Source organism: Acomys minous (genome assembly GCF_964271855.1).
Source record: "Acomys minous genome assembly, chromosome: 16".
Lineage (NCBI taxonomy): Eukaryota > Metazoa > Chordata > Mammalia > Rodentia > Muridae > Acomys > Acomys minous.
In genome coordinates, this window is record NC_140498.1 from 85186616 (window position 1) to 85214077 (window position 27462).

General features: G+C 41.2%; 1 protein-coding gene across 2 annotated transcripts; it reads left to right on the forward strand.

Annotated features, from left to right (window-relative positions):
- The first annotated feature begins 1763 nt into the window (after positions 1–1763).
- Positions 1764–25156, forward strand: RSRC2 (arginine and serine rich coiled-coil 2). 2 transcript variants are annotated; one of them, XM_084762706.1, is made up of 10 exons: positions 1764–1929; positions 6176–6332; positions 8714–8757; positions 11246–11436; positions 13674–13877; positions 15860–15982; positions 19528–19607; positions 22535–22767; positions 23348–23437; positions 24520–25156. In XM_084762706.1, exons 1-10 carry the CDS (start codon positions 1924–1926, stop codon positions 24697–24699), a joined length of 1308 nt encoding a protein of 435 aa, XP_084618832.1. In that variant the 5' UTR covers positions 1764–1923; the 3' UTR covers positions 24700–25156. The 2 variants fall into 2 exon arrangements, with proteins under 2 accessions (XP_084618832.1, XP_084618833.1); XM_084762707.1 differs by lacking the exons at positions 1764–1929; positions 6176–6332 and adding an exon at positions 9547–9624 and having other exon boundaries at positions 11224–11436.
- The last annotated feature ends 2306 nt before the right edge of the window (positions 25157–27462 follow it).

The window sequence follows — 27462 nt, forward strand, 5'->3', positions numbered from 1 at the left end:
ATAATCAAGTTTTCGGGTTGCAGAGGCTAGAACCCAGGTCACACGCTAGAACACTTTTATGCTCGGCAGTTTGTTTTTGTTTTTGTTTTTGAGACAGGGTTTCTATGTCTTGGCTGTCCTGGACTCCCTTTGTAGACCAGGCTGGCCTCAAATTCAACTTTATCCATTTTATCTGTGCAATTTATTTTACATTCTAGGAATTTAATCCTGGACACCAGTTACATAATAGACAACAGTTACTGAAATTAAGTTTAAAATAGTAAATAGACTCAAATATATGTCTGCTTTCAGTGGCTAGACATCTCCCAACAACTAAATGCTCATATGAGAACAACAGCAAAGGTCCAGATAAATCGTTAAAGGATGAGTTAAGCTGGGCGTGGTGGCGCAGGCCTTTAATACCAGCACTCAGGAGGCAGAGGCAGGAGGTTCGCTATGAGTTCGAGGCCAGCCTGGTCTACTGTGGGAAAGATTAAGCTTTGTCACAGGTGGAAGCAGTCTTGGTGGGCTATACTCTTGGGGCACCCCAGGAATACCTTGTGACAGACTGAGTGGAGCCATCCTGGGCCTGGAATTCAGGAAGCAGACCTGGGAACCCCAAGTGGGCTATTGTTTTTCTAATTGACCCTCAACTGGAGGAGACCCCCCTTCCCATGTGACTGAGGCAGGTGGGGAGGAGAGAACAACCCGGGCTTGAACACCTGTGGAACAGCGAACAGGCTGGACCAGCACGCGGGCCAGAGAGACACCCAGGGACCCGTCCCGTGGAACGGATACCCGAAGGTTCACTCTTTTGTCCCTTTAACCTTTTTTCCTCCTTGTGTAAACTAGTTGGGTTGTATAATAAAGTTTAATTGTTAAAAAACAGAGCCAACAGTCTACAACGCAAGTCCAGGACAGCCAAAGCTACAAAGACCCTGTTCTGGAAAAACAAAACAAAACAAAGGGCTTGTTTGAGAAAGCATGCGCTCAAACCTGAATGACCAATATTATGCAAGATCAAGAAGAGTGATTGTAGTCACTGGGAAAGATGCAAAATCTCAGAGGCTGGAGAGTTTAGGCAGCTACGGAACCACACCAAAAGTGGAAGGCGGTGGGCGAGAGTTAAGTCTTTAAAACTGAATTTTCTACTTAGTGGAAAAAAGGACACGAAGCAAACAGGTGATACCCACAGTCGTTTTGGCATCACTGATTACGTGGAGAAAACAGATGAGACAATATATGATCATGAACGGGATGAAACACTGTCAGTGAAGCTACGCACGACGCTGCGGGCCTGCCATCTAGAATTGCCTCCCAATTTTTCTCCCGCCAGTGTCTAAAGGGCGGGAAAACCCTGAAATGGGCTAAAGCCCCTGCGGTTCCCACCAGACAGGCCTCCCGCTTCCCTACAACAGCGCGGTTGACCCTTCTCACCTGCAGTTGAAGAAACTAAAAGGGAATTCTCAAATGTCTTATACTTCTTCCTGACTCACACAACCGTCCCTACTCAGTTTGGGTTCCATGCCACCGATTTGAATTGGCGGAAGAACACCGCGCTCCAACCCTTTCTACGGCGGCCGGAGAAGGTCAAAATTTTCTCAAACTCAAAATGGGAAACCGCCCCACCCGAGATTAAATTAAATCCCAGTTACTGAGGCTGTAAATTCTTGAGTGTGTTCTTGGCCCCACCCACTCCGCGGGCTTTACGCCACGCCCTTTGAAGGATTAACCAATCACCGCCTCGAACCGCGTTGTTATAGAAACTCTTATCACCACCCCCTTTTCCTCCCAGCAAGCTCCGCGGCCCGCCGGGCCTCGTCCCTTTTGTGCCATCCGGGTCTCTCGCGCAAGATATTTAGTCTGTGGCGAAGCTTCGCGGCGGCCGGTACTGTTGAGCAGGGCAAGCAGAGGCGCCGCATTAGCGGCCGGGACTCAAAAGCAATGGCGGTAGGTACCGACTCGAGCTTGAAGCCCGGGCTGTTCTTGTTGTTTCTTTACAGAGTCGGGGAACAGCTCTCGGGGCTGTTGTCCGTTCTTGTGTGTGGACAAAATGGCGCCGCGGCAGCTTTCTGCGCTCGCCATCATGGCTTCCTGCTGCAGGGAGGGGGGAGGTTTGGCGGTGTGGATGGGGGTGGGGAGAAGCAGGGAATGGCCTTTTTTTTTTTCCCCCAGAACTTTCCTCATCACTTCCCTCACCCTATATTTTTTCAGAAGCCCACCGTACTGTGGGGTTCATCTCTTTGAGCCAGTCCAGTGGTATGTGTTGCGTTTTCATAGGGCTTCTGGGTTCATGCTTTGCTCTTTATCTCACTTGACTGGAAAGAAAAACAGACCTTAAGCATTGTCTCCAAAGTATCGGGTCCAAAAAGCAGCCTCTTTCCGGGGCAGTGTATGAGGAGGCGTTCTTAATCGTTTTGAGCGAACCCTTAGTGATTTGGGGTACTATGCCTAATTTTGCTTAGTGTTTGTCGATGTGAACCTTCTCGTTCGGAACTGGGATTGTTTTAAAGAGTAAAAATTCGTCTAATTATCCTGTTCCATTTCTTGGTAACACGACCCTCAAAGCTACCAGAGTCACCTTTTTAATGGGGGGAGGTGGGGAGAGCAGGGTCTCTCTGTGTAGCCCTGGCTGTCCTGAAAACCTGTTTGAACAGAAAGCCTGCCCTGGATATACTATGCTCATTTCGAATGAATCATATTACCTTGTGGTTGTCTTGTTTCTGGCAATGGAGAGAAACTATTCTTGTAAGCATTATGTTTTTCTTATTACTGGCTAGTAGGTTTCTAACTTCGTATTGTAGTTAAGGATTACTCTTACTGATAATTGGAGTATTTGAATTTAGAACGGTGCAGGTAGTTTTTCTGCACCTCACTGCCCTCTGTCTAGTTGAATTAAGAATAATCTTAATGAGGATTTGTAGATAAGTTGGCTTTTTAAAATGGTGGAACTAATAATACTTTTCAAAGGCAGTGTCTTGGTCCTCTTAATATATTGACGTAAAGAATAGTATTGCTTTCCTTGGGTTCTGTTATTTTAACTGGAATAGAAAGGCAATCCTCCAGAGAGGTGGCCTAGTATTAAATATGCTGCTTACCTTTCTTTGCACTGGAAAGGGATTTGTATCCTGTGCTTTGGTTATCTAGGGTTTTCATGATGTGTGATGTAGGAGTTGGGTGGCTTTCTTATTGACCCAGTAATGAAATAGAAGGCACTTTGCAAGCCATGTTTATATGGATTTCTACTAACCTGAAATAAAGCTGAGTAATTTTGGTAATCGGGCTTTCTACCTCTGATGTATTGTAAACATCCTTAGGAAAATAAAAATTTTACCCGGAGGGGGTCTCGGACCTATTATTTCATGTGTTTAATGGTGAGGTGGGTTTTATTCTGTAGTGTGTTTTGCCTGTGAAAGTGACTGCTCCTTTATTCCCAGCACCCGGGAGGCAGAGGCAGGCAAATTGATGTGAGTTTGAGGCCAGCCTGGTCTACAAAGTGAGTCTAGAAAAGCCAAGGCTACACAGAGAAACCCCGTCTCAAAAAAAAAAAAAGAAAGAAAGAAAGAAAGAAAAGAAAAGGAAAAGGAAAAAAAGAAAGTGACTGCTGATAACCTAAGGCACACAGGGCTCCTTGGTTACGAGTCTTCTGAGCGTGTTGCAGGGTAACCTGTAGTGGACTAAATGTTGCCTTTTTCTATAGTTTGGGGTCTCAGGAAAAATGAAGGAGTCTTAGATGTCTGTGAGGCTGCAGCAGGAGATTGAAGTTTGGGGGCAGCAGCATCTCAGAACTTGGGGGACAGGTGCCTGTGATTTATGTTTGAGGTGCTTTTTAAGTTGAGAAAGTACATCATAGGCCAATTTGACATTGTCCCTAAGGATACAGAGAACAAGGGGGGGAAATGTCCTTTGAATCACTGTCATCCTTAGTGGTGTAGTAGAGCAACCTGCATTGCTAGGAGATGGTAAAGTCCGAGAGTACAGTATTTGGGTGGAATCAGCTAGTGGTTCTGGCTATCAGTTTTAAAGTAAGGTTGACCTTGCTTCTGAAGGATGAATGCCTTTCAGCACAAAATTATTCTGGTTGTGGAAACTGTATACTGCAATGAGATACTTCTCTGTAGCTACTTGCTTCCTTTCTGTTCATTACTGTTCCTATTGAGCACATAACTTATGCATTTCACCTCTTAATTTTGTCCTCTTAATTGTGTGTACTTAGCTGCCAAGCCATCTTTTCAACTCCAAACCTGTCCTTTTTCATGTGTCATTTTATTATTGGAGTCCAGTATTATTTTGACCCACTTTGTGCCTTAGTAAAATAATACTCTTCCTTAATTTTGGTACTTAATTTCTGAGCTAATCTTCCCAAGGGAGAAGTTCTAATAGAGAGGTTGGTAAACACAGGGTAGAAGGAGCAGCTGGTGAATACTTGGGTGTTCTGTAGTCTTTCACATTGTTTTACCAAGCTTTTTATATATATATATATTCTTCAGCTGGGCTCAGTCTCAGCAGAGACAGGCAGATACCTGAGTTTGGGTCCAGCCTGCATTTGCATAGTGAATTCCATGATGGTCAGGGTTGCATAAAGAGACCTTGTCTCAACAAAAAGAGAAAGAAAAATGGCTCAAGCTTTGAACAGAACAGTAATGGAGTTTGCCAGCTCCTCTCCTGAGTCATCAGTTGCCTGAGTGAACAGATTTACTTTATTTATTACCATCCCCAGTCAGAAACCTTATCACTCCGCTTCATCAGTTCAGATCTGTTTGCTTCCAATGCTTATCAGAATTTAAGGTTGGGCCTGGTGCCCTGTATCTGTAATTTCAATGCTCAGGATAGAAGGGTGGGGAGTTTATAAGGGCCTGTTTTGTGTATATGAGATGCCAATTTCAAAATCACACTCAACTCAAGAGGACTCTTGAGATTTTAGTGTATCCTTGAAGATATTTTCTATTATTCTAGCTTAAATGAGTTTTTTGACTTTTTTTTCTCCTCCCTTCTTCCTTTGAGACTGGGTTTCTTTGTGTAGCCTTGGCTGTCCTGGACTGGCTTTGTAGACCAGGCTTGAACTCACATTGACCCACCTGCCTCTGCCTACTGAGTGCTGGGATTAAAGGTGTGCATCACCACACCTGGCTTTAAATGCGTTTCTTTAGTAGTAATTTTCTTTATAGTTAAAATGTTTTATTAGCTTTTCATGCATGGGTACTGTTACACATCATTTCCAGCCTACTTTAGTAGTACTATGGTAAAACATTTGGATCACACAGTTCTCAGAAATAGAGTTAGTAGTAGTTGGGAATTTTTTCCAGCACTGGTGATTTAAGACAGAGCTTCACACATACAAAGCATGTGTATGTGAGGGGTCTACAGCTAGAGTTCATGTCTTAAGCATTTATTCAGAGTTCTGTGCAGTTGCTGTTAAGAGTACAGAAGGTGGGTAGCCTTCTGTAAACTAGCAAATGATGGGAAATTAAACCTTAAGTAAGTCAGGTCTCTGAAAATATATGTGCCATTGTGGGGTTTTTTTGTTTTGTTTTGTTTTTGTTGTTTCAGTTTTGTAAGTGCTGGGATTTAGTTTAGTAATAGAGAATTTGCTTTACAAGTATGAGACCCTGGGTTTAATCCTTAGCACTGCAAAATAAAATTTATATTGTAATATTGCCTATAAAATGCTTTAACGTGGAAACGGCTTGATGTTTCCATAGCCCAGAGCATAAATACGGAGAGGCAGAACATGTTTTGCTGTACCTCTGTGCCAAGGGGATATTTTCATTAAAGAAGGTTAATTAGGTTCTCAGGTAAGGTAATTTTCTGCTTATTCTTTTATAATCTAGAAATACTTCCTATGCTGCTTTAATATGTTACAATTTTATGTACCTTTAATTAAATTTCTTAACAGCTCATTTTAAATAGCTTTTTAATAACAATGAACAGCAGTTTGATTACTGGCAAGTCAGCAAATTTAATTCACACATCTAAAGTTTTATAGTTTCTTTAAATATTTATTGGGACTATCTAGAGTCAAGTTCTTTACATCTGTTACTTTACTGTGCATACGTCCACTTGGAGATCAGCCATGTTTGGGTTTTGGTTTTTCTGGTAAAACTCAGCTGTCTTCATTCCTTGCCCTTCTTAAAATCCAGAACACATTGAAAATGCAATTATAAACTTTGATGATTTTTTTATTTTTAACTTTCAGGCTACTGACACAGAACGAGACGGATTAGCCCCAGAAAAGACATCACCAGATAGAGAAAAGAAAAAAGAGCAGACAGATGTATCTGTTTCTCCTAGAACCTCCAAACATCATTATTCAAGGTCGCGGTCAAGGTCACGAGAAAGAAAACGAAAATCAGGTAAGGAGTTTAATGTGATAAAATGTTCAGAGGCAGCACATACCTTTAATCCCAGCACTTGGGAGGCAGCGGCAGGTGGATCACTGTTCAAGGCCAGCCTGGTCTACAAAGGGAGTCCAGGACAGCCAAGGCTACATTAGAGAAACCCTGTCTCTAAAAACAGGGTTGTCAGCCAGATGTGGTGGCGCACACCTTTAATCCCAGCAGAGGCAGGTGGATCACTGAGAGTTCAAGGCCAGTCTGGTCTACAAAGGACAACCAGGCCTGTTAAGCAGAGAAACCCTGTCTCAAAAATAAATAAAGTGTTGTCTAGATAGTGGTATAATCTGCCTTTATTTAACACACTTTAACTTTCTTATTATCTACGTTGTTACTTTCTTCCATCGCTAAGGTGAGAACTCTGCAAGTGTCCCCTAGCACTTACTTATACCCCAAGCTCTGCAATACAAAATGTCTGAAGCAAGTTAGATATTTCTAGATGCTTGATATTCATGCGCCTTTCCAAAAAAATGAAACCAGCTGAGCATGGCACAAGTGTGTAGTCCTAACACATGAAAGACTGAGGGAGAAGAATCATGAGTACAAGGACAGCGCGGATTACACAGTAGCTCCAGGCCAGCCTGGGTTAAGTAGTGAGACACAGTCTCAGAAACCAAAGGAAAGTAACTAGTGTGGCATCATAACATTTTGCTATTTAAAGAAAGTGGAGCTAGGTGCGACTTTGGTGGTAGGTTGTCTAGCTTACATAAGGACCCAGCATTGCAACGTTTATAAATAAATAGCAAAACTGAGAAACAAAGGAGCAATTTGTTTAAAAGCTCTAACTGGAACTTAGTCTTTTTTTTTTTTTTTTTTTTTTTCCTTTCGAGACAGGGTCTCTCTGTGTAGCCTTGGCTGTCCTGGACTTACTTTGTAGACCAGGCTGGCCTCGAACTCACAGGGATCCGCCCGCCTCTGCCTCCCGAGTGCTGGGATTAAAGGCGTGCGCCACCACACCCGGCTTAATTTAGTCATTTCTTATTTGTTTATGTAGATAATTTTCAACAAAATATTTTTTAATGTTTAACTTTGTTGGGCATTGTGATCACATATATTTTATATATAATTCTTTTATTTACGTTGGTGTTTTGCCTTGCATGTATGTCTATGAGAGGGTGTTGGATCCTCTTGAACTGGAGTTACAGACAGTTGTGAGCTCCCATATGGGTGTTGAGAACTGAACTCAGGGCTTTCTGGAAGAGCAGCCAGTGCTGTTAACCACTGAGCCATCTCTTCAGCCCGTGATCATTTTCTAAATTGAATATTGGCTAGCTTGATGTGACATGGCAAGAGGACCAAAAATTGCATTTTACTTTGGGCTGCATGAAATTCTGCCTCCAAAAAGCAAGAATAAAAAAGAAAATGTCCACTTGGGAGGCAGAGGCAGTCCTGTCTCTGATTTCGAGGCCAACCTGGTCTTTAAAGGGAGTCCAGAACAGCCAAGGCTACACAGAGAAACCCTGTCTCAAAAACTAAAAACAAAACAAAATGTCTAGCTAATATCCTTTTGACTATAGAACATGTCAAATGTATCCCAGCCTAGTTATTTATTTCTTTGATTTTTCAAGATAGGGTTTCTCTGTGTAGCCTTGGTTGTCCTGAACTCAGACCAGGCTGGCCTTGAACTTCACAGAGATCTGCCTGCCTCTGCCTCCTGGTGTGCTGGGACAGCTATGTGCCACCATGGTCAGCTTTAATTTATTTCCTGTAATCAGTCTGTCTAATCCAGACAAATCTCCTGTATGCCGAGACCGGGTTTGTTTGTTTTTATGTGCATACATACATGTCCATGTATATATGTGACTAACATAAGTTCATTTATGTGGTATATTGTGTGTGAGAGAATAGCTATGTAGGACCAGGAATTGACATCCAGTGAGTTGTCTTAGTGTGGGTAAAAGCACGTATGTAAAGCCTGACAAACCTCAGAACCCCCATAAAACTGAAATGTTGGTACTGATCCCAAAACTTGTGTCTTCTGATCTGCCCAAGTAGACACATGCACTGCAGTAAACTGGCCGGGAGGGATGCACGGACAAAGGAGCAGAAACACCTAGTCTGCATAGCAAGTTGCAGGCCCCAGCTAGCCAGGATAGCAGCTCCTTCTATAGCAACGGGAAAGGGGTGACTAAAAGACACTATAGTCATTGGAAAGCACTGGGGTTACCCTAAATAGGAATTTAAGAGGTAGTTATTTCGATTTGCTTTTTTTTGTTTGTTTGTTTGTTTGTTTTGTTTTCAATTCAAGCCTGGATCTCATTACTGACTTTTATTGTTACATCATTATGCGTCAAAGATATTTGTGTATCTTCATGTATTTTGGTTTTTTTGTGTGTTCGCAGATAATGACGGAAGAAAACACAGGAGCCGGAGCAGAAGCAAAGAGGTAATTAATACTTTGTAGTGAATAGGTGCTTTTAAATTCTTGTAAAGTGTCTGGTAAAAATGTTTGTGTGCCTGTTTGCCAATGTCAAGGTAAGTACCCAAACTTGAAGTTTAAAAGGTTGATTGGGTTTTAAAATGAGCATGATTTGGATTCATCATTTTTCAAGAAGATAGTTGTTTATATAGAAAGTACCTTCAAAAGCTATTAACTTCTATTATATTGTGAAAATATTCACAATAAAAATATATGAAGAATAAGCTGGATTTTTAGGCCTGTGATACAGAGCTTCCATTAATCTGAGGTCCCAGGTCTCCTTATCCTTGACAGCTGCTGAAGATTTTTAAGTAGCAGCCATCTTTGTGGATACCTATTTGTGGGCTACTTTTTCTTCATTGAAAGTAGTGAGTTTTCTTTCTTTTCTTTAGTGAAGCTAGTTCAGTGAACCTAATACTAGTACTATTGCAATAAAAATGTGAGGGAGAGTTGGAGAGGTAATTACAGTAAAGCCTTAGGGAAAACATAGGCAGCAGCTGTACGACATCGGAGTTAACTTGCCTCGCCCACCTAAGAAGATGAGGACTGAGCTGCCCAGGAAGAGACTTATCAGTGAGAGAGAGAGAACAGCGCCTCAGGGGGCTGGGCAAGGGACTCCTAAGACAGACGTGGGCAGGGGCTTCACCTCTTCCCCTAATGGAAGCTCTGTTACATTTTTAATTTAGGAGAGTTTTTGTGAAAATGACTATTTTGTTTAGCTCACATGATAACATTTCTATAATAAATCATACTCAGCGTGCTAATGCGCGAAGAGACTGAACTGAAGACGCTGCAGACTCAGATAGCAAAATAATAAGCCTACTTCATGATAAGGTAACTATTAGTCATTCAAACTCCTATTTCCCTTAAATATATCTTAAATCAGTTAAGGGTTTTAATGTTTTATAAAATTAATAGTAATGTTATGTTTGAAAACTGGTTTAAAATAAACTCTTAAAGTTTCTGGAAATGTTGCCATTTAAAGCTTTTTTAGTCTGCCACTACATGGCAAATGTTTTCTAAGGTCGTATAATAGAGAACTGGCTGTGAAACTAAGGTTTAGCTTGTGTCTCCAGGTCTCTTATTTTTCTACAAAATAAAAAGCCACTGATCGTTTTCAGATGTATCATTCTGCATGTCCCAAAATGATCGACTCCACTTTTTTGGTTTGTTTCTTAGTTTGTTTTTTAAAGTTAGCCTCAATCAAAAGAAATAACGCTATGGCCTAGTGTGGGAAATACCTGTGTTGTGTTACGGTGGAGAAGCGGTGGCCTGGGCAGCAGAGAGTGGGGTCCAGGCCCATTTGAATTACTGCAAAGCATTGTGTTTTCATGTCTTGTTTATATGAAACAGGAGAAAACAATTTAAAGGATCTTAGTTTCTGTAAGATTTAAGTTTAATTTATCCCAAGTTGTGTGGGGTTTTAAAAACAGGGTGGACTTTATAAGTTTCAGATGGGAAATTACTTAGTACTTCCAAATTTAGCATTTAGTGGCTGGGTTGGTTTCAAAGTCTATATTTTATGACATAGGAATTGTTGCCCCTGGTTTACTTTTTTATTTTTTTATTTTTTGGTTTTTAATTTAAAATGGTAGTTGCTGTTTTCATAAAAAGTAATAGAGCTCTAAGCCTCTTGGGATTGATGCAAGCTAAGTGGTTGAAAGATAATGTCTTTTAGAGAGAATGTGGCAGGAAGTACAGCTACTTAAGGGGGGCAGTATTGCTACTCTGCATAGTTTGCAATAACAGGAGGTATTGACCTTTTGTTAAAGTACACTATGTATGCTACTTTGTTTGAAGTAAATTTTGTGGTGCATTTCTTTGTATTTTTACCTGTTATCCTCTTTTTTCTTTTTACTATTACTGGGAATTGGGCCTAAGACTTTATGCATGCTAGCGAGATGCTCTGTTGCTGAGCTGCATTCCCCACTTCCATTATTTTTTATTTATTTGATGGGTTGGGGTTTTGTTGTTTTCTGGGTATTTTTTAATTCTTTCATGACAGGGTTTCTCTGTATAATATCTCTTGGCTGTCCTGGATTATAAACCAGACTGGCTTCACAGATATCTGTCTGCCTTTGCCTCCTGAGTGCTGGGACTAAAGGTGTGGTGATGCCACCACACCCAGCCCTATTTTTAAACTTAATACTGTGTCCATTAGATTTAGAACTGGGCTTGGGTTTGGGTTTTGTTTTTTAAATGTTTGAGCTATGGCTTTGCATTACCTGTTTCTGAAATCATAGTTTTTCAATCAAATCATAGTTTTTAAGTTTTTAAGGAACAAACTGCAATTTTGTGTCTTAATAAGAAAATTGTAATTGCATATGCAGCATTTAGGTGCCACACATTCCTAAGGTTACTAATGTTGCATCACAACAGTTTTGTTTACTGATGCCCATACTAACTCTCTTTGTTGCACTATTTTCCTGAAAGAACCAACTTCTTGTTAAAACAGGCAAGAAGACATGAATCCAAAGATAAATCCTCTAAGAGACACAAGTCTGAGGAGCACAATGACAAAGAACATTCTTCTGACAAGGGAAGAGAGCGATTAAATTCATCTGAAAATGGCGAGGACAGACACAAACGCAAAGAAAGGAAGTCATCACGGGGCCGGAGTCACTCAAGATCTAGATCACGTGAGAGGTAACTAGTTTCGGTGTTTTCGGGTAGTGACTTCCAGTAGCTTTAGCATCCAGGTAATACCCAGCCTATAGCATTTTATATACACGACCTTAAATAGGATAGTAGTCATGTCTTAACTATCTTGATGTAGTTCTTTATCAGCTGATAAGTAAAGGCTTTTAGAATCTTATGATTCTATGAGAGTGATCATAACCTGAGCCCTGGGAATCAGTTTCCAGCACTGAAAGAAATCCACAGTTGGCTTCCAAGAGGCTGAGAAATTGTTAACACATTCAATTGGTGGATGAATGACTTTTAATCTTTTCACTTGTCTTTAAAAACTTATTTTACTAAGCCAAGAATTATTCTTTTATAGGATTGGTGTAAAATCTGTTCCCTCATCACCATCTGTTCTACATTTTGTTTTGGTAATTGAGGCAGGGCAGGTGTGGGTTTGAGACAGGGTTTTTTTGGTGTGTAACTTGCATTCCTGGCTGCTCTGGAACTCACTCTGTAGATCAAGCTGTCCTCAAACTCAAGAGATCCGCCTGCCTCTGCCTCCCAAGTGCTGGGGTTATTTAAAGAGATAACTACTTTTTGAGTCAGGGTTCATTCTGTAGTATAAGCTGTTGCAGAACTCACTAATGTAGCTTAGATTGGCCTGAAACTTTGGCTGTACTCTTAGCTCAGTGTTCTAAGGCAGCACTAAAGGTATGCTCCATCACTGGTCAGGCTTCAGAGTGAGATGCAAGGACCGCCACACTAACCTAGCTAAAAACTGTTTTGAGGTGCTTGACTCTTGGTTACTATTGCCGCCTCAGCCTGCCCCCACACAAAATCAACATAACAAAATAACATTGTACTGTTGGTTATGTTTTGTATATAATATAATATTAATTATATAAACAGTAAAACAGAACAGCTTTTGGGAAATAGAGTCATATTTCAAATATGTAGGTTATTTTAATGCATATGGGTGTTTTGGTTTCATTTATGTCTCACACCTACATGTGTGTCTGGTGCCTATGAAGACCAGAAGAGCATTGGATTCTGTAGAAGTGGAGTTAGGCACATCAGGAAGACACTGAGCCCCAATGTGGGGGTTTGATTGATTGATTTCCTTCCCCCCCCCCCATACAGGGTCTCTCTGTGTAGCCTTGGCTGTCCTGGACTCACTTTGTAGACCAGGCTGGCCTCCAACTCATAGCGATCCACCTGCCTCTGCCTCCTGAGTGCTGGGATTAAAGGCGTGGGCCACCACCACCCGGCCATTTACTTATTTTTAAAGAATCCCATGTGTAATGTGGCTATATCAAGGAGGACCAGGCAGTAATTAGTGTGATACCAAAATATTTGGTGTGTTTGATATATTTTGGCATGAATAAGTCATTTTCTTTTTGGTTTTTGAAGTCTTTTTTTTTTTTTTTTTTTTTAAAGATTACTTACTATTTACACAGTATTCTGCTTGCGTGTATACTTGCACATCAGAAGAGGGCACCAGATCTCATTATAGACGGTTGTGAGCCTCCATGTGGTTGCTGGGAATTGAACTCAGGACTTCTGGCAATGCTCTTAAACTCTGAACCATATCTCCAGCCCCCTAAAATAATCTTTGACAGACTTTAATTAAGAAATTTTGTGGTTCTGTTGCATTTCACCTACACCAGTGATAACCAGTGCTCATGCTCTGTAGTGTTTTTCATGTGCCCAGTTCAGTATTATTACAATTGCAGTGATGGACACCAGTTTTGGCCAATATAACATAATATTTCTATTTCAAATTAAATCAAAGCTAGAAGGTCGACAAGAGCATTTGCCCTCCACAGTCAACACTTGTTACTCCAGCATGTGACTTACACTTTTTATAACAAGTTGGCGTTTAAAGTGAATCAAACTACCGGGATTTTTTCCCACCCAATTTAACCTTTTCTGGTCCTCGTTGAAGCCATCATCCTGCCTTAATTGCAAGATAGAGCACAACCAAAAGCAGCTGCCAAGATGGCTGGGGATGAATAAAGCTCCCTTCCCTATCTGCTAGTGCTGAGGGGTTTGTTGGTTTGTTTGTTTTTGCTCTTTTGGTTGGATTTTTTTTGTTAACTAATTTATGAGGTGTAGAATGGAAAAGATGCTTATGAGCTTAGCAATCTCGGCTTTCAGGAAATAAGCATTAGGAAGATCCAGAGTTTATGTACTAAGACCCTATCCTTGAAACGGGAGATAACTACGAGCAGTTACAAGTTTGTGCACTTGAATTTCAGGCGCCATCGCAGTAGAAGCAGGGAAAGGAAGAAGTCTCGGTCAAGAAGTAGAGACCGGAAAAAATCTCGATCCAGAAGCAGAGACAGGAAGAAGTCAAGATCTAGAAGCAGAGATAGAAAACGAAGGATCAGAACACGGTCCCGATCAAGATCTAGACACAGGCATAGGACTAGAAGCAGGAGCAGATCGAGGAGCCGGAGTCGGTAAGTGTTCTTTATCCTGAATTAAAGTATAGGTGGCTCCTCACTAGCTTTTCTCCATTGTACAACATAATTTTACTTGCTAATTGATCTAAAGTGCTTGAGTAAATAGTTACCTCATCAGTAAAACCAGGTGTAGAACCTAGTGGGGTGCTTTAGTACTCTTTGTCCGTGATTTCTGTGTCCTGCACCATAGAGAGAAAATCCTGTGCACATTTTTACACACTCAGTGTGAAGGTGTTAGTAATCTAAATTGATTATAGACCTTTCTGATTACAAGAGCTATTTGGGGGAGTGCTGTTTACTGTATGTTGACACCGTCGATCTAATTAACCATGCATGCTGAGGTCAAAAGAGCTCACAACTGCAGGTGTCTAGTTCCTGTGTATGGAAGCAGTGAAGTGAATCCCGGTCCTCTACCTACTGAGTCATCTCTGGCCATGGGGTGGGGTGGCTGTGCTGCATATACATGCAGAGGAAAATATTGCTTGTCCTCTGTTGATCCTCATCCTAGTTTTGGATCCACAGAATCTTGCTGAAGCTGAAGCTTACCTGTTTAGCTGGGCTGCTGGCAAGCTCTTGGGGTTTTCCTGTTCCTACAGTGCCAGATGCTGGGGTTGGTTGCAGCCATGTCCAGCTTTTGGCGTGGGTGGTAGGGATTTGAAGTCTGGTCATCTTGCTTTCACCACAAGTACTGTTTCCACTTTTGGTTTTCTTCAAATTAAGAGGCTGGTTTTGAACTCAAAGAGGATCTGCTTGGCCCTTTCCTCCCCGTGGTTTGAGGAATTAGAGCTTTGGAGGTTTTCCTGGAGAAAGGGTCTCTGTGTGTGGTGGCCCTGGCTGTCTGGGAACTCTGTGTAGACCAGGCTATTAAGCACACAAGAAACTCTTCTGCTTCCCGGGGGCCGGCTTTTTAAAGCTGCTTACATCTGGGGTGCTGGTCATTGTTCTAGTTGCCTCTCTTTCTTGATGTTCCTTCCTTTGAGCCCTCCTATACCTCTCCCGCTCTCCTGCACACTCATGGCTTCCACCCCGTGTGCTGGCGGGAGGCAGAGGCAGGCGGATCTCTGAGTTCAAGGCCAACCTGGGCTACAGATTGAGTTCCAGGACAGCCAGGGCTACATAGAGAAAGAAACTCTGTTTCAAAAAACCAAAAAAGAAAAGTTTATGGCTTCATTTTTTTATCAGTTATTACTGCATACATACGTGTTTGTACATGCATATATTCTAAAAATAGTCTGTTGTAACTCAGCCTGTTACAGGGGTTGGGGGAGTGTTTGTTTTTCAAGACAGGGTTTGTCTGTGTATCCTTGGCTCTCCTGGACTGGCTTAGTGCTGAAATTGCAGCTTCACACACTGTTCATCCTGTATGTTAGCCCACACAGTGAGCACCCAGATATTCCTACAACTTCAAGCTGAATTAATGTGTGAAGCTTCTCTTTGTACCACTGAATTATACAGGCAAAGGTTGGAAATAGCCTGTGGGACGCTAGCTGTAATGCCATATGTGTAAGAAATTTAGAATTACTTTTAAAGATACATTGATTGGTGGGGCTGGAGAGAAGGCTCAGTGTTGAAGAACACTGCCTGTTCTTGCTCAATTCCAACTGTCTGTAACTCCACTTCCAAGAAGCATGAGCCTTTGCACCTGGCTTATAAATAGTGTGCAGGCATATATGAAGATTGGTTGTTTTTTTTTTTTTTAATATATACTTTTTTTCTTCTCTAAGATAGGGTTTCTCTGTGTAGACTTGTCTGTCCTGGAACGCACTCTGTAGACCAGGCTGACCTTTAACTCAGAGAGATCCACCTGCCTCTGCTTGCTGAGTTCTGGGATTAAAAGTGTGTACTACCATACCTGGTATAACTTTACACAATTTTAATGTACCTTTTTGATTTTTGTTGAACTTTGTAAAGAAAATTGGCTTTTATTGAAGATTAATATTGTGTGGCCATAATGAGACACAACATACTGTTTATTGCAGAGATAGAAAGAAGAGAATTGAGAAACCAAGAAGATTTAGTCGAAGCCTAAGCCGGACACCTAGTCCACCTCCCTTCAGAGGCAGAAACACAGCAATGGATGCCCAGGAAGCCTTAGCGAGGAGGTATGTGTTGCTTTCCGTTTGGTTCATATTCTTTTCTTTTTTATTTTAAGTAGCTAGTCAGTTCTGTAGATAAGCTTTTAACTCAGGACAATCCTTCCTCACCCAAAAAATCCTAACCATAAATATACATTTATGATACAGTCATGTCAATATATTTTTAGTTGGGGATTTTGTTTTTACTTGTTCTTAATTTGCACATCCAAGAAGACTGAGAACTTTCTGCCTTTGTGATTAACCGATTTTATTTTTACACATATACCCATGAAAGAAATTAGACTGAAATGTCTTTTATGTTTGAAAACTTTGAGTTTTAAATATGGTACAAGAACCTCTACCTTGTCTTTTTTTTTTTCCCCTTCCTAAAACCGAACACCTGAACACAGAGAATTCTGTCACCAGTTTTCAGTTTTAGTAGGTACATATCATAAGCCAATTTATATCTTGTAATGAAGAGAGAATGTTTAATTTCTAAAGTTTCTGTTTGCGTGCTGGACGGTTGTGTGCAGCATTAGAGCAGGTCTGTAACTGAAATATGGAAGGGCCAAAGATGTGTTAGAAGGCTAAAAGCCAAGAAGTTGTTTGCAATTTTTTTGCATCGTCTGAAAATTGCTTTTTCGATTTGGGTTTTTGTTTGTTTTTGTTTTCTTTTTTCTTTTTTTTTTTTCCCCCCACTCCCCCTTTAAAAAATTGAGTTTTTTGTTTTGTTTTTGTTTTGTTTTGTTTTCATTATAAAAATACAGTTATCACAGTGTAACCTGATGTGCTGCTGCCCTGTGAAGCCAGCCTGGCAGAAACTCCTCTGAACAGCAGCAGCAAAGGTGTGAGCTCACCCCCTCTCCATCCTTTCACCTTAGTGAGTGGAGGTGGTTCTATCCTGCAATGGCCCTACAAGTACAATGGGCAGTTGTCTTGTTTAGAGCAACAGAGTTACAAAAGTCTAATTCATAATTATTAGCTAACAATTTCCAACCCTTAATTTGCAGTTTCTTCTATACTGTCATCTATTATGTTTTCTTTTTCAATTGTTACTAAGGTAAAGTTACAGGCTGGGCATGTTGGTGGGTGTCTGTATTTGTTTCATTTAGAAGGAGGAAGATCAGTTCAGAGACCCTATCTTCAAAATCCAAAAAGAAAAATTGTGAAATTGTTACTAATGACGAGCCAATTGATTTAGTGATCTTAGTGTTACAGATAGATAGGAAACCTGTGAAAGGAATGTGTGAGGTGTGTTGGTCCTCGCCTTCAGTGCTAGTACTCAAGAGGCAGAGACAGGTGGCTTGAGGATGCATGGAGGAGGGGGAAGGGGGAACTGTAAAACAAAACCACATAAACATGTTTTTTTTGTTTGGTTTTAAGTGTTGGAATTTAAAGCAGTTACTTATTAACATAATCAAAACTTATTCTCAAGGATTGTCTTATGTGCTTAATAGAAAGAATAATCGAAAGATTTATATGTAAAACTTTTTTGTGTAAATTGAAGTGTTAAAGCAAGTATCTGTTAATGATATAGCTCAGTTGATACAGTGCTCCCCACATGTGCACAGGCCTGGAGTTCCTCAGTTGTAGCATATATCTCTAATCCTAGCATTTGGGTGGTAGAAGCAGGAATTGTCGTAAGTTTAAGGTCATTCTCACTAGCTGAATTTGAGGCCATCCAAGGCTAAATGAGACTCTCTTCAAAGGAAAAAAAAATTGCAAATATCTGTTGATAGTCATCAATAATACATTGCATGTGTGTCTCAAAATATGACCTTTTCCTCAATTGTGGCTGTTTTGGACTACATTAATAAAGCAATATTTGACACTGGTTTCTCATTCAAGAACTGGGTGATGGGGGCTGGAGATGGCTCAGTGGTTAAGAACACTGTCTGCTCTTCCAGAGGTACTAAATTCAATTCCCAGCCATGTGGCAGCTCACAACCATTTATACTGGGTGTATATGCAGATAGAGCACTTACACATAATAAATGAATAAAATCTTTTTTTTTAAAGAAACAAATTTAACTTGTGATAAAGTATAATTCTTTTTGTTTTATATTGACATTTATATTTGTTCATTGTATTGTGAAGCGTTTTTGATTTTTTTTGTTTGTTTTTATTTATTTTATTTTGTATACAGTGCTCTGGCTGCATGTACACCTGCAGGCCAGAAGAGGGCATCAGATTGCATTATAGATGGTTGTGAACCACCATGTGGTTGCTGGGAATTGAACTCAGGACCTCTGGAAGAGCAGACAGTGCTCTTAACTTCTGAGCCGTCTCTCCAGCCCCTGTGAAGCGTTTTTTGCATATCTTCTAAATTAAAGATTATAGCCAGGCAGTGGTGGCGCACAACTTTAATCCCAGCACTCAGAAGGCAGAGGCGGGTGGATCCCTGTAAGTTCTACGCCAGCCTGGTCTACAATGTGAGTCCAGGGCAGCCAAAGCTACACAAAGAAACCCTGTCTCAAAAAACAAAAACAAAAAAAAAGATTTTGTAATGATCCCTTATTTAATTATGAAATTGACTGAATTTTTTTTCAATCTAGGTTCATTCATTCTGCCCCAAGCAGTATTTTATAAGCATTGTTTCACCACTTCAATATCCACTATAATTTACCTAGCACCAGTATGTGGTTTGCAAGATTGTATTTTCTCTCTGCTTTTATAGCCAGTACCAACGGAAATTGGAGTTTAGATTGTTTGTATGTTTGCTGGTTTTTAAGCAGAGTAGCACTGCCTATCCCAGAACTAAAAATATTGCCCAGACTGGCCTTTAAACTCATTAACGTTTTCCTGTTTGCCAACTGTTGGGGTAAAAGACCCCACTTGGCTGTTTCAATTTTTCTAGACATGGCTTCACCAAGTAATTCTTTAATCTTCTGAGTGTTAGTGTTGCTGTTACATCTGTGTGTTGCCATGGCTGGCTAGGTGTTTTTTTCTTCTTCTTCTTCATTTTTAACTACTTGAGGAAGGTCTGCTTATAAAAACTTCTGTTGCCAGTCAGTGGTGGTGCGCGCCTTTAATCCCAGCACTTGGGAGGCAGAGGCAGGAGTATCACTGTGAGTTGGAGGTTGACCTGGCCTACAAAGTTAGTCCAGGACAGCCAAGGCTACACAGAGAGACCCTGTCTTGGGTGGAAGGGGGCAGGGACACTTTTGTTTTTGAGCCAGGCAATAGTTAGTGCAAGCATTTAGGGTTAGGGAAGCTCAAGCAGAGTTCCAGGATAGCCAAGGCTACACAGAGAAGCCCTGTTTGGGCTTGGTGTAGATAACTGTGGTTTTGTTTGTCTGTTCCATTTAGAAATTACTTTATAAAAATAGTTATGGTTACATACACCTGTAATCCTGTGGTAGCGATACGAGTGTCATAAAGTCAACATAATCACACAACAACATATACCAACCCTTGCCTTTTTAAAAAGTGTGTGAAATTTGTATTGCATTATTAACTGACTGGTACCTAATCTTAATAGGAATGTAATCTTATTTTTAAAGTATTTGTGTATGTGCCATGATAGTGCATACTGGTTTTTACATCAAATTGTTTTAAATTGTCTTTGATAGATTGGAAAGAGCAAAGAAATTACAAGAACAGCGAGAAAAGGAAATGGTTGAGAAGCAAAAACAACAAGAAATGGCTGCAGGTAACTTACAATGAATTTTGTGGTTTTAAAGATAATAATAAACTTGAAAAATATTGAAAATTTAATAGGAAAAAAACCCACCTTTATCCTCATCAAGGCACTGTGTAAACATTTTGAAAGCTTTCATCTTCTCAAAAACCGTTTTTGTGGTCCTGAGTGGTGGCACACCCTTTGATCCTAGCCCTTAGGAGACAGAGGCAGGTAGGTGGATCTCAACATCGTGAGAGCCTGGTTAAACAGAAAGCTTTTGTGTAGATGCATATGACTGGAGAGAGAACTCTGTCCAGCTCTGTTACTGAGCTTCAGCCCCTTTTGTACATTTGTTCTTATAAGATTTTTTTTCTTGAGCCTAGGCAGCAGTGGCCCACGCTTTTAGTATCTGTACTTGGGAGGCAGAGGTAGGTGGATCTCTGAGTTTGAGGCCAGCCTGGTCTCCAAAGTGAGTGCGAGACAGCCACGGCTACACAGAGAAACCCTGTCTTGGAAAAGTGTACGTTTGTGCACACAAAATCTTAAGTTAGTGGGGTATTGTTTTTAATTATACAATGTGTGTATGTGTTTGCCTACATGTGCTACAGTACACTTGTGAGGTCAGTAGACAGTTTTGGGGTGTCCATTCTCTCTTGATACAGGTGCCTTCACCCACCCGTGCTATCTTGTCTGCCCCAGTCTTTGGGTTTTTGAGACCGTCTCCTGTACCTCAGGAGGCCTTAAATGGGATCTTCCTATGACAACCTCTTAGGTACTATTCATTAGCGTATGTGTGCCACCACACCCAGGTCTGTTTGGGTTTTTTCAGTGTGTGAGTATGAGCTCATGTAAAATGTAAACACTCAACATGCCATTGTGTGTGCATATATAGGTCGGAGAGCTTCTGGAGTCACTCCTCTTGCTTCAGGTTCTGGAAGTCAGATTTGGGTGTCCAGGCTTTTCTTTCTTCCCACCAAGCTATCTCATGAGAGGTTAATATTTTGATATGTAAATAATGGTTATTCTTGTTAATAAACCTCCATACCGAGCCGGGCGTGGTGGCGCACACCTGTAATCCCAGCACTCGGGAGGCAGAGGCAGGCGGATCGCTGTGAGTTCGAGGCCAGCCTGGTCTACAAAGTGAGTCCAGGACAGCCAAGGCTACACAGAGAAACCCTGTCTTGAAAAACCAAAAATAAATAAATAAACCTCCATACCTAGCTTCCTGTGTTAGCTTAGGAACTTTTAAAGCCAGATATTTGTGGTGGCCAAAGATGTAACCTCTTGAGGCTTACTGCAAATTCAAGGCCAGATAGAGCTATTACATTACAAGGCTGTCTGCAAAGAACATACGATGTAACAGAGAAGTTGGGTTTTGGTTTTCGAGACAGGATTTCTCTGCAGTTCTAGAGATCCTGGACTTAATTTGGGAGGCCAGGCTGGCCTTGAAATCACAGAGATCCGCCTATCTCTGCCTCCGGAGTGCTAGGATCAAAGGCATGGGCCACCACACCTGGCTGAGAAAGAAATTTTTCTTTCTTTTTTTTTTTTCTTCCTTTTTGGTTGTTTTCTAGACAGGGTTTCTCTATGTAGCCTTGGCTGTCCTGGACACACTTTGTAGGCCAGGCTGGCCTCGAACTGACAGATCCGCCTGCCTCTGCCTCCCGAGTGCTGGGATTAAAGGCGTGGAGAATTTTTTAAAGAGGATTATATCCTGGCAGGGGATGATGCCTTCGGCCTTTTATCCTAGTACTCAGGAGACAGAATAAGGGCAGTTCTGAGTTTTTTGGTGGTGGTGGTGGTGGTGGTGGTTGTTTTTGGTTTGGTGTGGTTTTTCGAGACAAGGTCTCTCTGTGTAGCCTTGGCTGTCCTGGACTCACTTTGTAGACCCGACTGGCCTCAAACGCACAGCGATCCGCCTGCCTCTGCCTCCCGAGTGCTGAGATTACAGGCGTGCGCCACCATGCCCGGCTAGTTCTGAGTTTTTTACCAGCAGAATTGACAAAGCAAGTACCAACCCACTCGGGGTTACATACATAGTGCTTCTCTGCTTGAAAGAAGCTGGGGAGGCTGATAAGCCAGTATGGCATTACCAACACTGACTGCTTTCCCAGTGGACCTGGGTTTCCTTTCTAGCACCCTCATTGCAGTTCACAGCTGTCTGTAACACCGATTCCAGGAGATTCAATGCTCTCTTGTTATCTCTGGCCCCAGGCATGCATGTGGTGCACATACATACATACATGAAGGCAAACATGTAATATACACATTTTTTTTCTTTGAAGATAGCAGCTATGTTTTGGATTGGCAACTTATTAAAAGAATCTGGCACTTGTTCTTATTCTAAATGTTTTAATTAAAATTGCCACTAGAAACAAAAAAAATTGCTACTACCACCCTAGTTCATCTCTACTGAAATCATGCCTTATATGTACATTTCTGTTGATGATATTAAGTAAATATCTGTTGATGAACACACTAACATTTTAATGCATCATGAGCTAACATTTCATTATGTTTGGTGAAAATATCCTGCCCTTTTACAAATTGACAACACTGTGTGTAAATTAAAGCCTATCTCTTTAAAATTCCATTGTATGGGAGCTGGAGAGATGCCTCAGAGGTTAAGAGCACTTCCAAAGGTCATGAGTTCAATTCCCAGCAACCACATGGTGGCTCATAACCATCTAAAATGAAATCTGGTGCCCTCTTCTGGCATGCAGGTTTTACATGCAGACAGAGCACTGTATACATAATAAATAAACAGTTTTTTTTTAATCCATTGTATGAGCTGGTCATGGTGGTGCACACCTGTAATCCTAGCACTCAGGGAGGTAGAAGCAGGCAAATCTCTGAGATCGAAGCCACCCTGGACTACAATGGGAGTCCCTTACAAGGCTACCCAGGGAAACCCTGTCTCTAAAACATAACAGAACAATCCATTGTATGTTTTTCAGCGGCTGCAGCCACTGGAGGTTCTGTTCTCAATGTTGCTGCACTGTTGGCATCAGGAACACAGGTGACTCCTCAGATAGCTATGGCAGCTCAGATGGCAGCCTTGCAAGCTAAGGCATTGGCAGAGACCGGCATAGCTGTGCCCAGCTACTATAACCCAGCTGCTGTGAATCCAATGAAATTTGCTGAGCAAGAGAAGAAGAGGAAAATGCTCTGGCAAGGCAAGAAAGAAGGGGTAAGTTCTTGTGTCTCCTTGTCATTTGTTACTAGTAATCGCATAAAATAAGTTGAAAGCTATCATTTCCAAGAGAGCCAGTTTATAAGTAGTTGAGTTTGCCATAATTACTTAAAATATATGTGTGTCCACCTTAGGAAAAAAGTTGACTCACTTAAATGATTCTCAGTGTGACCTTCATGGATGGTAACATTGTGTTGCAATATCAAAAGGTTGGATTTGTTTGAACCAAGTGTGTGAAGACGACCAGTTGTTTTCATGCATTTATGGGGGTGGGGTGCTAAGCAGCTTGATCAAAGATAAATTATGAGCTCATGCCTTTAGTCCCAGCACTTGGGTGGCTGAGGCAGTGGATCAGTTCAGGACAATTTTGGTTACAGTGTGAGATGCTTTCTTTGTGGGCATGGGATTTATTATGAGGTACTCATTTCTTTCATAACTACATAACTACAAGATAGGTAAAAATTGCAGTAATAGAATACTTTGAATGCCAATGTTTTTATTTTGATTGTATTGTGGAATTTATAACATAGTAAACTATTATGTTTTACGTATTCTAAAATTCAGTACTTCTTAACAGGACAAATCTCAGTCTGCTGAAATATGGGAGAAATTGAATTTTGGAAATAAGGACCAAAATGTCAAATTTCGGAAGTTAATGGGCATTAAGGTGAGTTATGCTTTAGGGTTGATCCTGACTTCTGTGTTCATGGCAACAAAGATTTCCAGCATCACAGTATTTCCATAGTATGTCAGTTCCAAGTACTTTGTCTCTGTTCTCCTCATGTAATGATCATGCCTGCTGAGGTTGCCTAGGGAGGCTTTGTATTAAAAAATCTAAAACAGACCAGGCGTGGTGGTTGGGAGACATAGGCAGGTGAATCTCCCTGAGTTGAAGGCCATCCTGGCCTACACAGCAAATCCACGACAGCTGTGGCTCTGTTACACAAAGAAGCCCTGTCTTGAAGGAAAAAAATGGATAAACAAATCAAGGACAAGATTGGAAATGTAGGCAGGGTCTCGCTGTGTATCCCCAAGCATGTGCCTCCTGGCTAATAGGATCCAATGTGTGTGCCCCTCACCTGGCACTATGGGTAGAGTTCTTTCTTAGCAGTCATGAGACCCTGTGTGGCTCAAGGTCATCCATCCGAAGCCACAGAGAAGAATGAGACAACCTGGAAACCTATGGAATTTTGTTTCTTGATCTTTTGATGGAAGTTTTAAGAAGGAATGTTGAATTTGCTGGGGAAATACTGATGTTCTTGTAGATTATGTGGTGAGGCCTTTAAGATGTAGAAAAGTGGCCTTTGCTAAACCATTAATGGAGAGAGAATTTTATGCAATCCCTTGAAGAAATGTTTGAATTAAGCTGTTAGCAAAGCAGAGTAATCTCCATGCTACTAGCTGCCCCTGCCATCACTCTTCTTTCCACCAGTGCCTGCATAGCTTCTCTCTGTTAAAATAGCAAGCACGTCTGTCTTTGAAATATGCCTGTCCCTTTTTCACTTTATGTATGGCAGCCACATGCTCAGTCTACTTTATGTATGGCAGTTATATGCTCAGTCTTCAGTACACTGTTGTTGACTGCGCCACTGACGGTTATTACTTATTATTGTGCTGTGCTCCAAACACAGAACATAACATGTCTCAGGGGAACCAACACTCAATGTGCAGTGTCTGGCCTCTGCAGACAGTACACTGTACACATAATAAAAGGTTAAAAAAATTAAAACATTTTATGTCTACATTTAGAGTGAAGATGAAGCTGGCTGTAGTTCAGTTGATGAAGAAAGTTACAAAACTTTGAAGCAACAAGAAGAAGTTTTTCGGAATCTTGATGCTCAGTATGAAATGGCGCGATCACAGACCCACACACAAAGAGGAATGGGTTTGGGCTTTACATCTTCCATGCGTGGAATGGATACAGTTTGAAAAATGTCAACGTGGGACTTTATAGACTTGTTCTGATGTCAGGTCCTTGTTCACCAAACAGCTAGCATTCTAGCTTGCATGGGTGTTGCATTGACTTTAATTTATTGAAAAATACGATTTTTTTGTAAATATCAGATCAGTGATACTGGTGTTAGTGTTGTAATCAGGTTAAACCCACTTCCATTAAACTTGACAGGACTATAGAAGGACAATATTTTTTAGTTCATGAATTCTACTTTTGAAATATATTAAAGCTTCGGGTGGGATAAAATCTCATACATAGATTTTCTCGTGTCCGCTGTCTTGTGTACTTTTGTACTTAACCTTGTACAGTTATTTTCATCTCTTGAAACATGAAAGAAATGTTATGTAGATGTTCTTTAGAAGATCTGGCCATTTGGTACATAATCCTGCACACACAAGCTGCGCAGTGATAATAAAAATGGTTTTCTCAAAACTGGTGTTAAGTTACCTGGTGTTTTTGTTTGAATTTGTCATGTAGCATTGGTTTTACAATTAAGCACTGGTTACAAATGCCTTTTTATAGCATCTGTTAGAGGGTATAGGTAATTCCACATTGAGCAAAAATGTGAAGAGGGTAAATAGAGCATATTGAAATAGTAGTTTTTCTGTTATAAAACAGAATTAGTGCACAGTATTTTGTTAGTTCATGTTACTCAGGAAATAGACTAAAGCATTAAAGGGATGTGAGCACTTTTATTTTAATAAAGTGCCTTAAAACCAGTCCATTGTATGCTATTTGCTCATTGTCCCCTTGAAGTCCTACTCGGCAGAAACTAAGATAGTAGAAACAACAATTTAAAAAAAAAGAAGCCAAGCGGTGGTGGCTCACACCTTTAATCCCAGCACTTGGGAGGCAGAGATAGGCGCACCTATGTGAGTTCGATGCCAGCCTAATCTACAGAGCGAGTTCCACAACAGCTAGAGCTGTTACACAGAGAAACCGGTCTCCAAAAGAAAAAGAAAAAAAACATGGTTTGTGCTTGTAATCCCAGCACTTGTGAAACAGAGGCAGGTGGATCTCTTGAGTTGGAGTGCGTGCACACACAGACACAACTTGGGGGAGCTGAGTGTGGTAGCCCAGGCCTGTAGTCCCAGCACTCGGGTGGCTGGAGCTTTAGAGTCTTGTGCTATGTAGTGAGTGGCTATCTGAGGGACACAGTAATGGTGGGGAATCACTTACATACATCAAAAGAAGGAGGCAAGAATGATTTTATTCATGCTTGCAAGATTAATTTGGTTTTTTGAGACAGGGATTCTCAGTGTATCCCTAGCTATTGTAGAGCTAGCTCGGTAGACCAGGCTGGCCTCGAACTCAAAAAGATCCACCTGCTGGGAATAAAGGTGTTCATGCCCTGCCACTGGCATTTCTTGAGTGGATTGTTCATGATGCATCTCTACCCAAGGAAAGCGATCCTGTGAGTCTACATAAAAAGTAAACTTGGACTGGAGATTTACCCTTTCTTCACTTAACATATAAATAAGTCACCTTACCATAGTTAGAGTTTAGACGCTAAGGCAGGCTTATTTACAAACTATCTAGTGCTTCCCACAGCAAGGCAAACTTGAAAACAAATAGCCCCAGAATGACTGAGAACATTACTAGTCAATACTTACCACCTCACAGACCTCATGCCACTACAAAATTCTGAATCAAAAGTAACAACTAGGGGCTGGAGATGGCTGAGTGATTAAGAGCACTGACAGATCTTCCAGAGGTTCCGAGTTCAATTCTCAGCAACCACACGGTGGCTCAACCATCTGTAATGTGATCCAAAGCCCTGCAGGGATAGGTACAAGCAGGCAGAACACTATATACATAATAAGTAAATAAGGGGGGGGGGAACTGGCATGGTGGCACACCCCTTTAATCCCAGCACTGGTGAGGAAGAGGTAGGTGGGTTGCTATGAGGCCAGCCTGGTCTATCAAGCTAGTCCAAGAAAGCTATACCTGGGCTGGAGAGATGGTTCAGTGGTTAAGGGTACTGTCTGCTCTTCCAGAGGTCATGAGTTCAATTCCCAGCAACCACATGGTGGCTCACAACCATCTATAATGAGATCTGGTGCCCTCTTCCGGAGTTCAGGTGTACATGTAGGCAGAATACTGGATGCATAATAAATAAATAAATCTTAAAAAAAAGAAAAGAAAGCTACACCTACACAGTGAAACCTTGCTTTGAAAAAAAACCGAAAAATTAAAAAACCAAACACTAGGGGCCAGACAGGGCTCAGAGGTTAAATACTGCTTGTTCTTCCAGATGACTGATTCAGTTCCCAGCACGTACATGGCAGTTTACAGCTGTTTATAATTCCAGAGGATCTGGCACCTTCACACAGACATACATGAAGGCGAATCATCACTGCACATAAAAAAAGAAATATGAAGCTGGACGTGGTGGTGCATACCTGTAATCTCAGCACTCAGGAGGCAAGGGCAGGCAGATCACTATGAGTTTGAGGCCAGCCTGGTCCACAAAGCTAGTCCAGGGCAGCCAGGGCTACACAAAACCCTGTCTCAAAAAACCAAAAATAAATACAAACTGAGACTTAAATGGGTTGGCAGGGTATCAGCTGGCAGGAGCAGGGACCCTTCGAGAACTGACAAGATGCAAACACAGTAAGGACCTCCATCAAAATTTTCTTTAGGAATGCAGAAAATAGAGGTCTAAAGACCGAAATCTTCCTACCCAACTGTTCCCTATTCTGGTATCTAAAACTCCAAACCCAGCCAGGTGTGGTGGT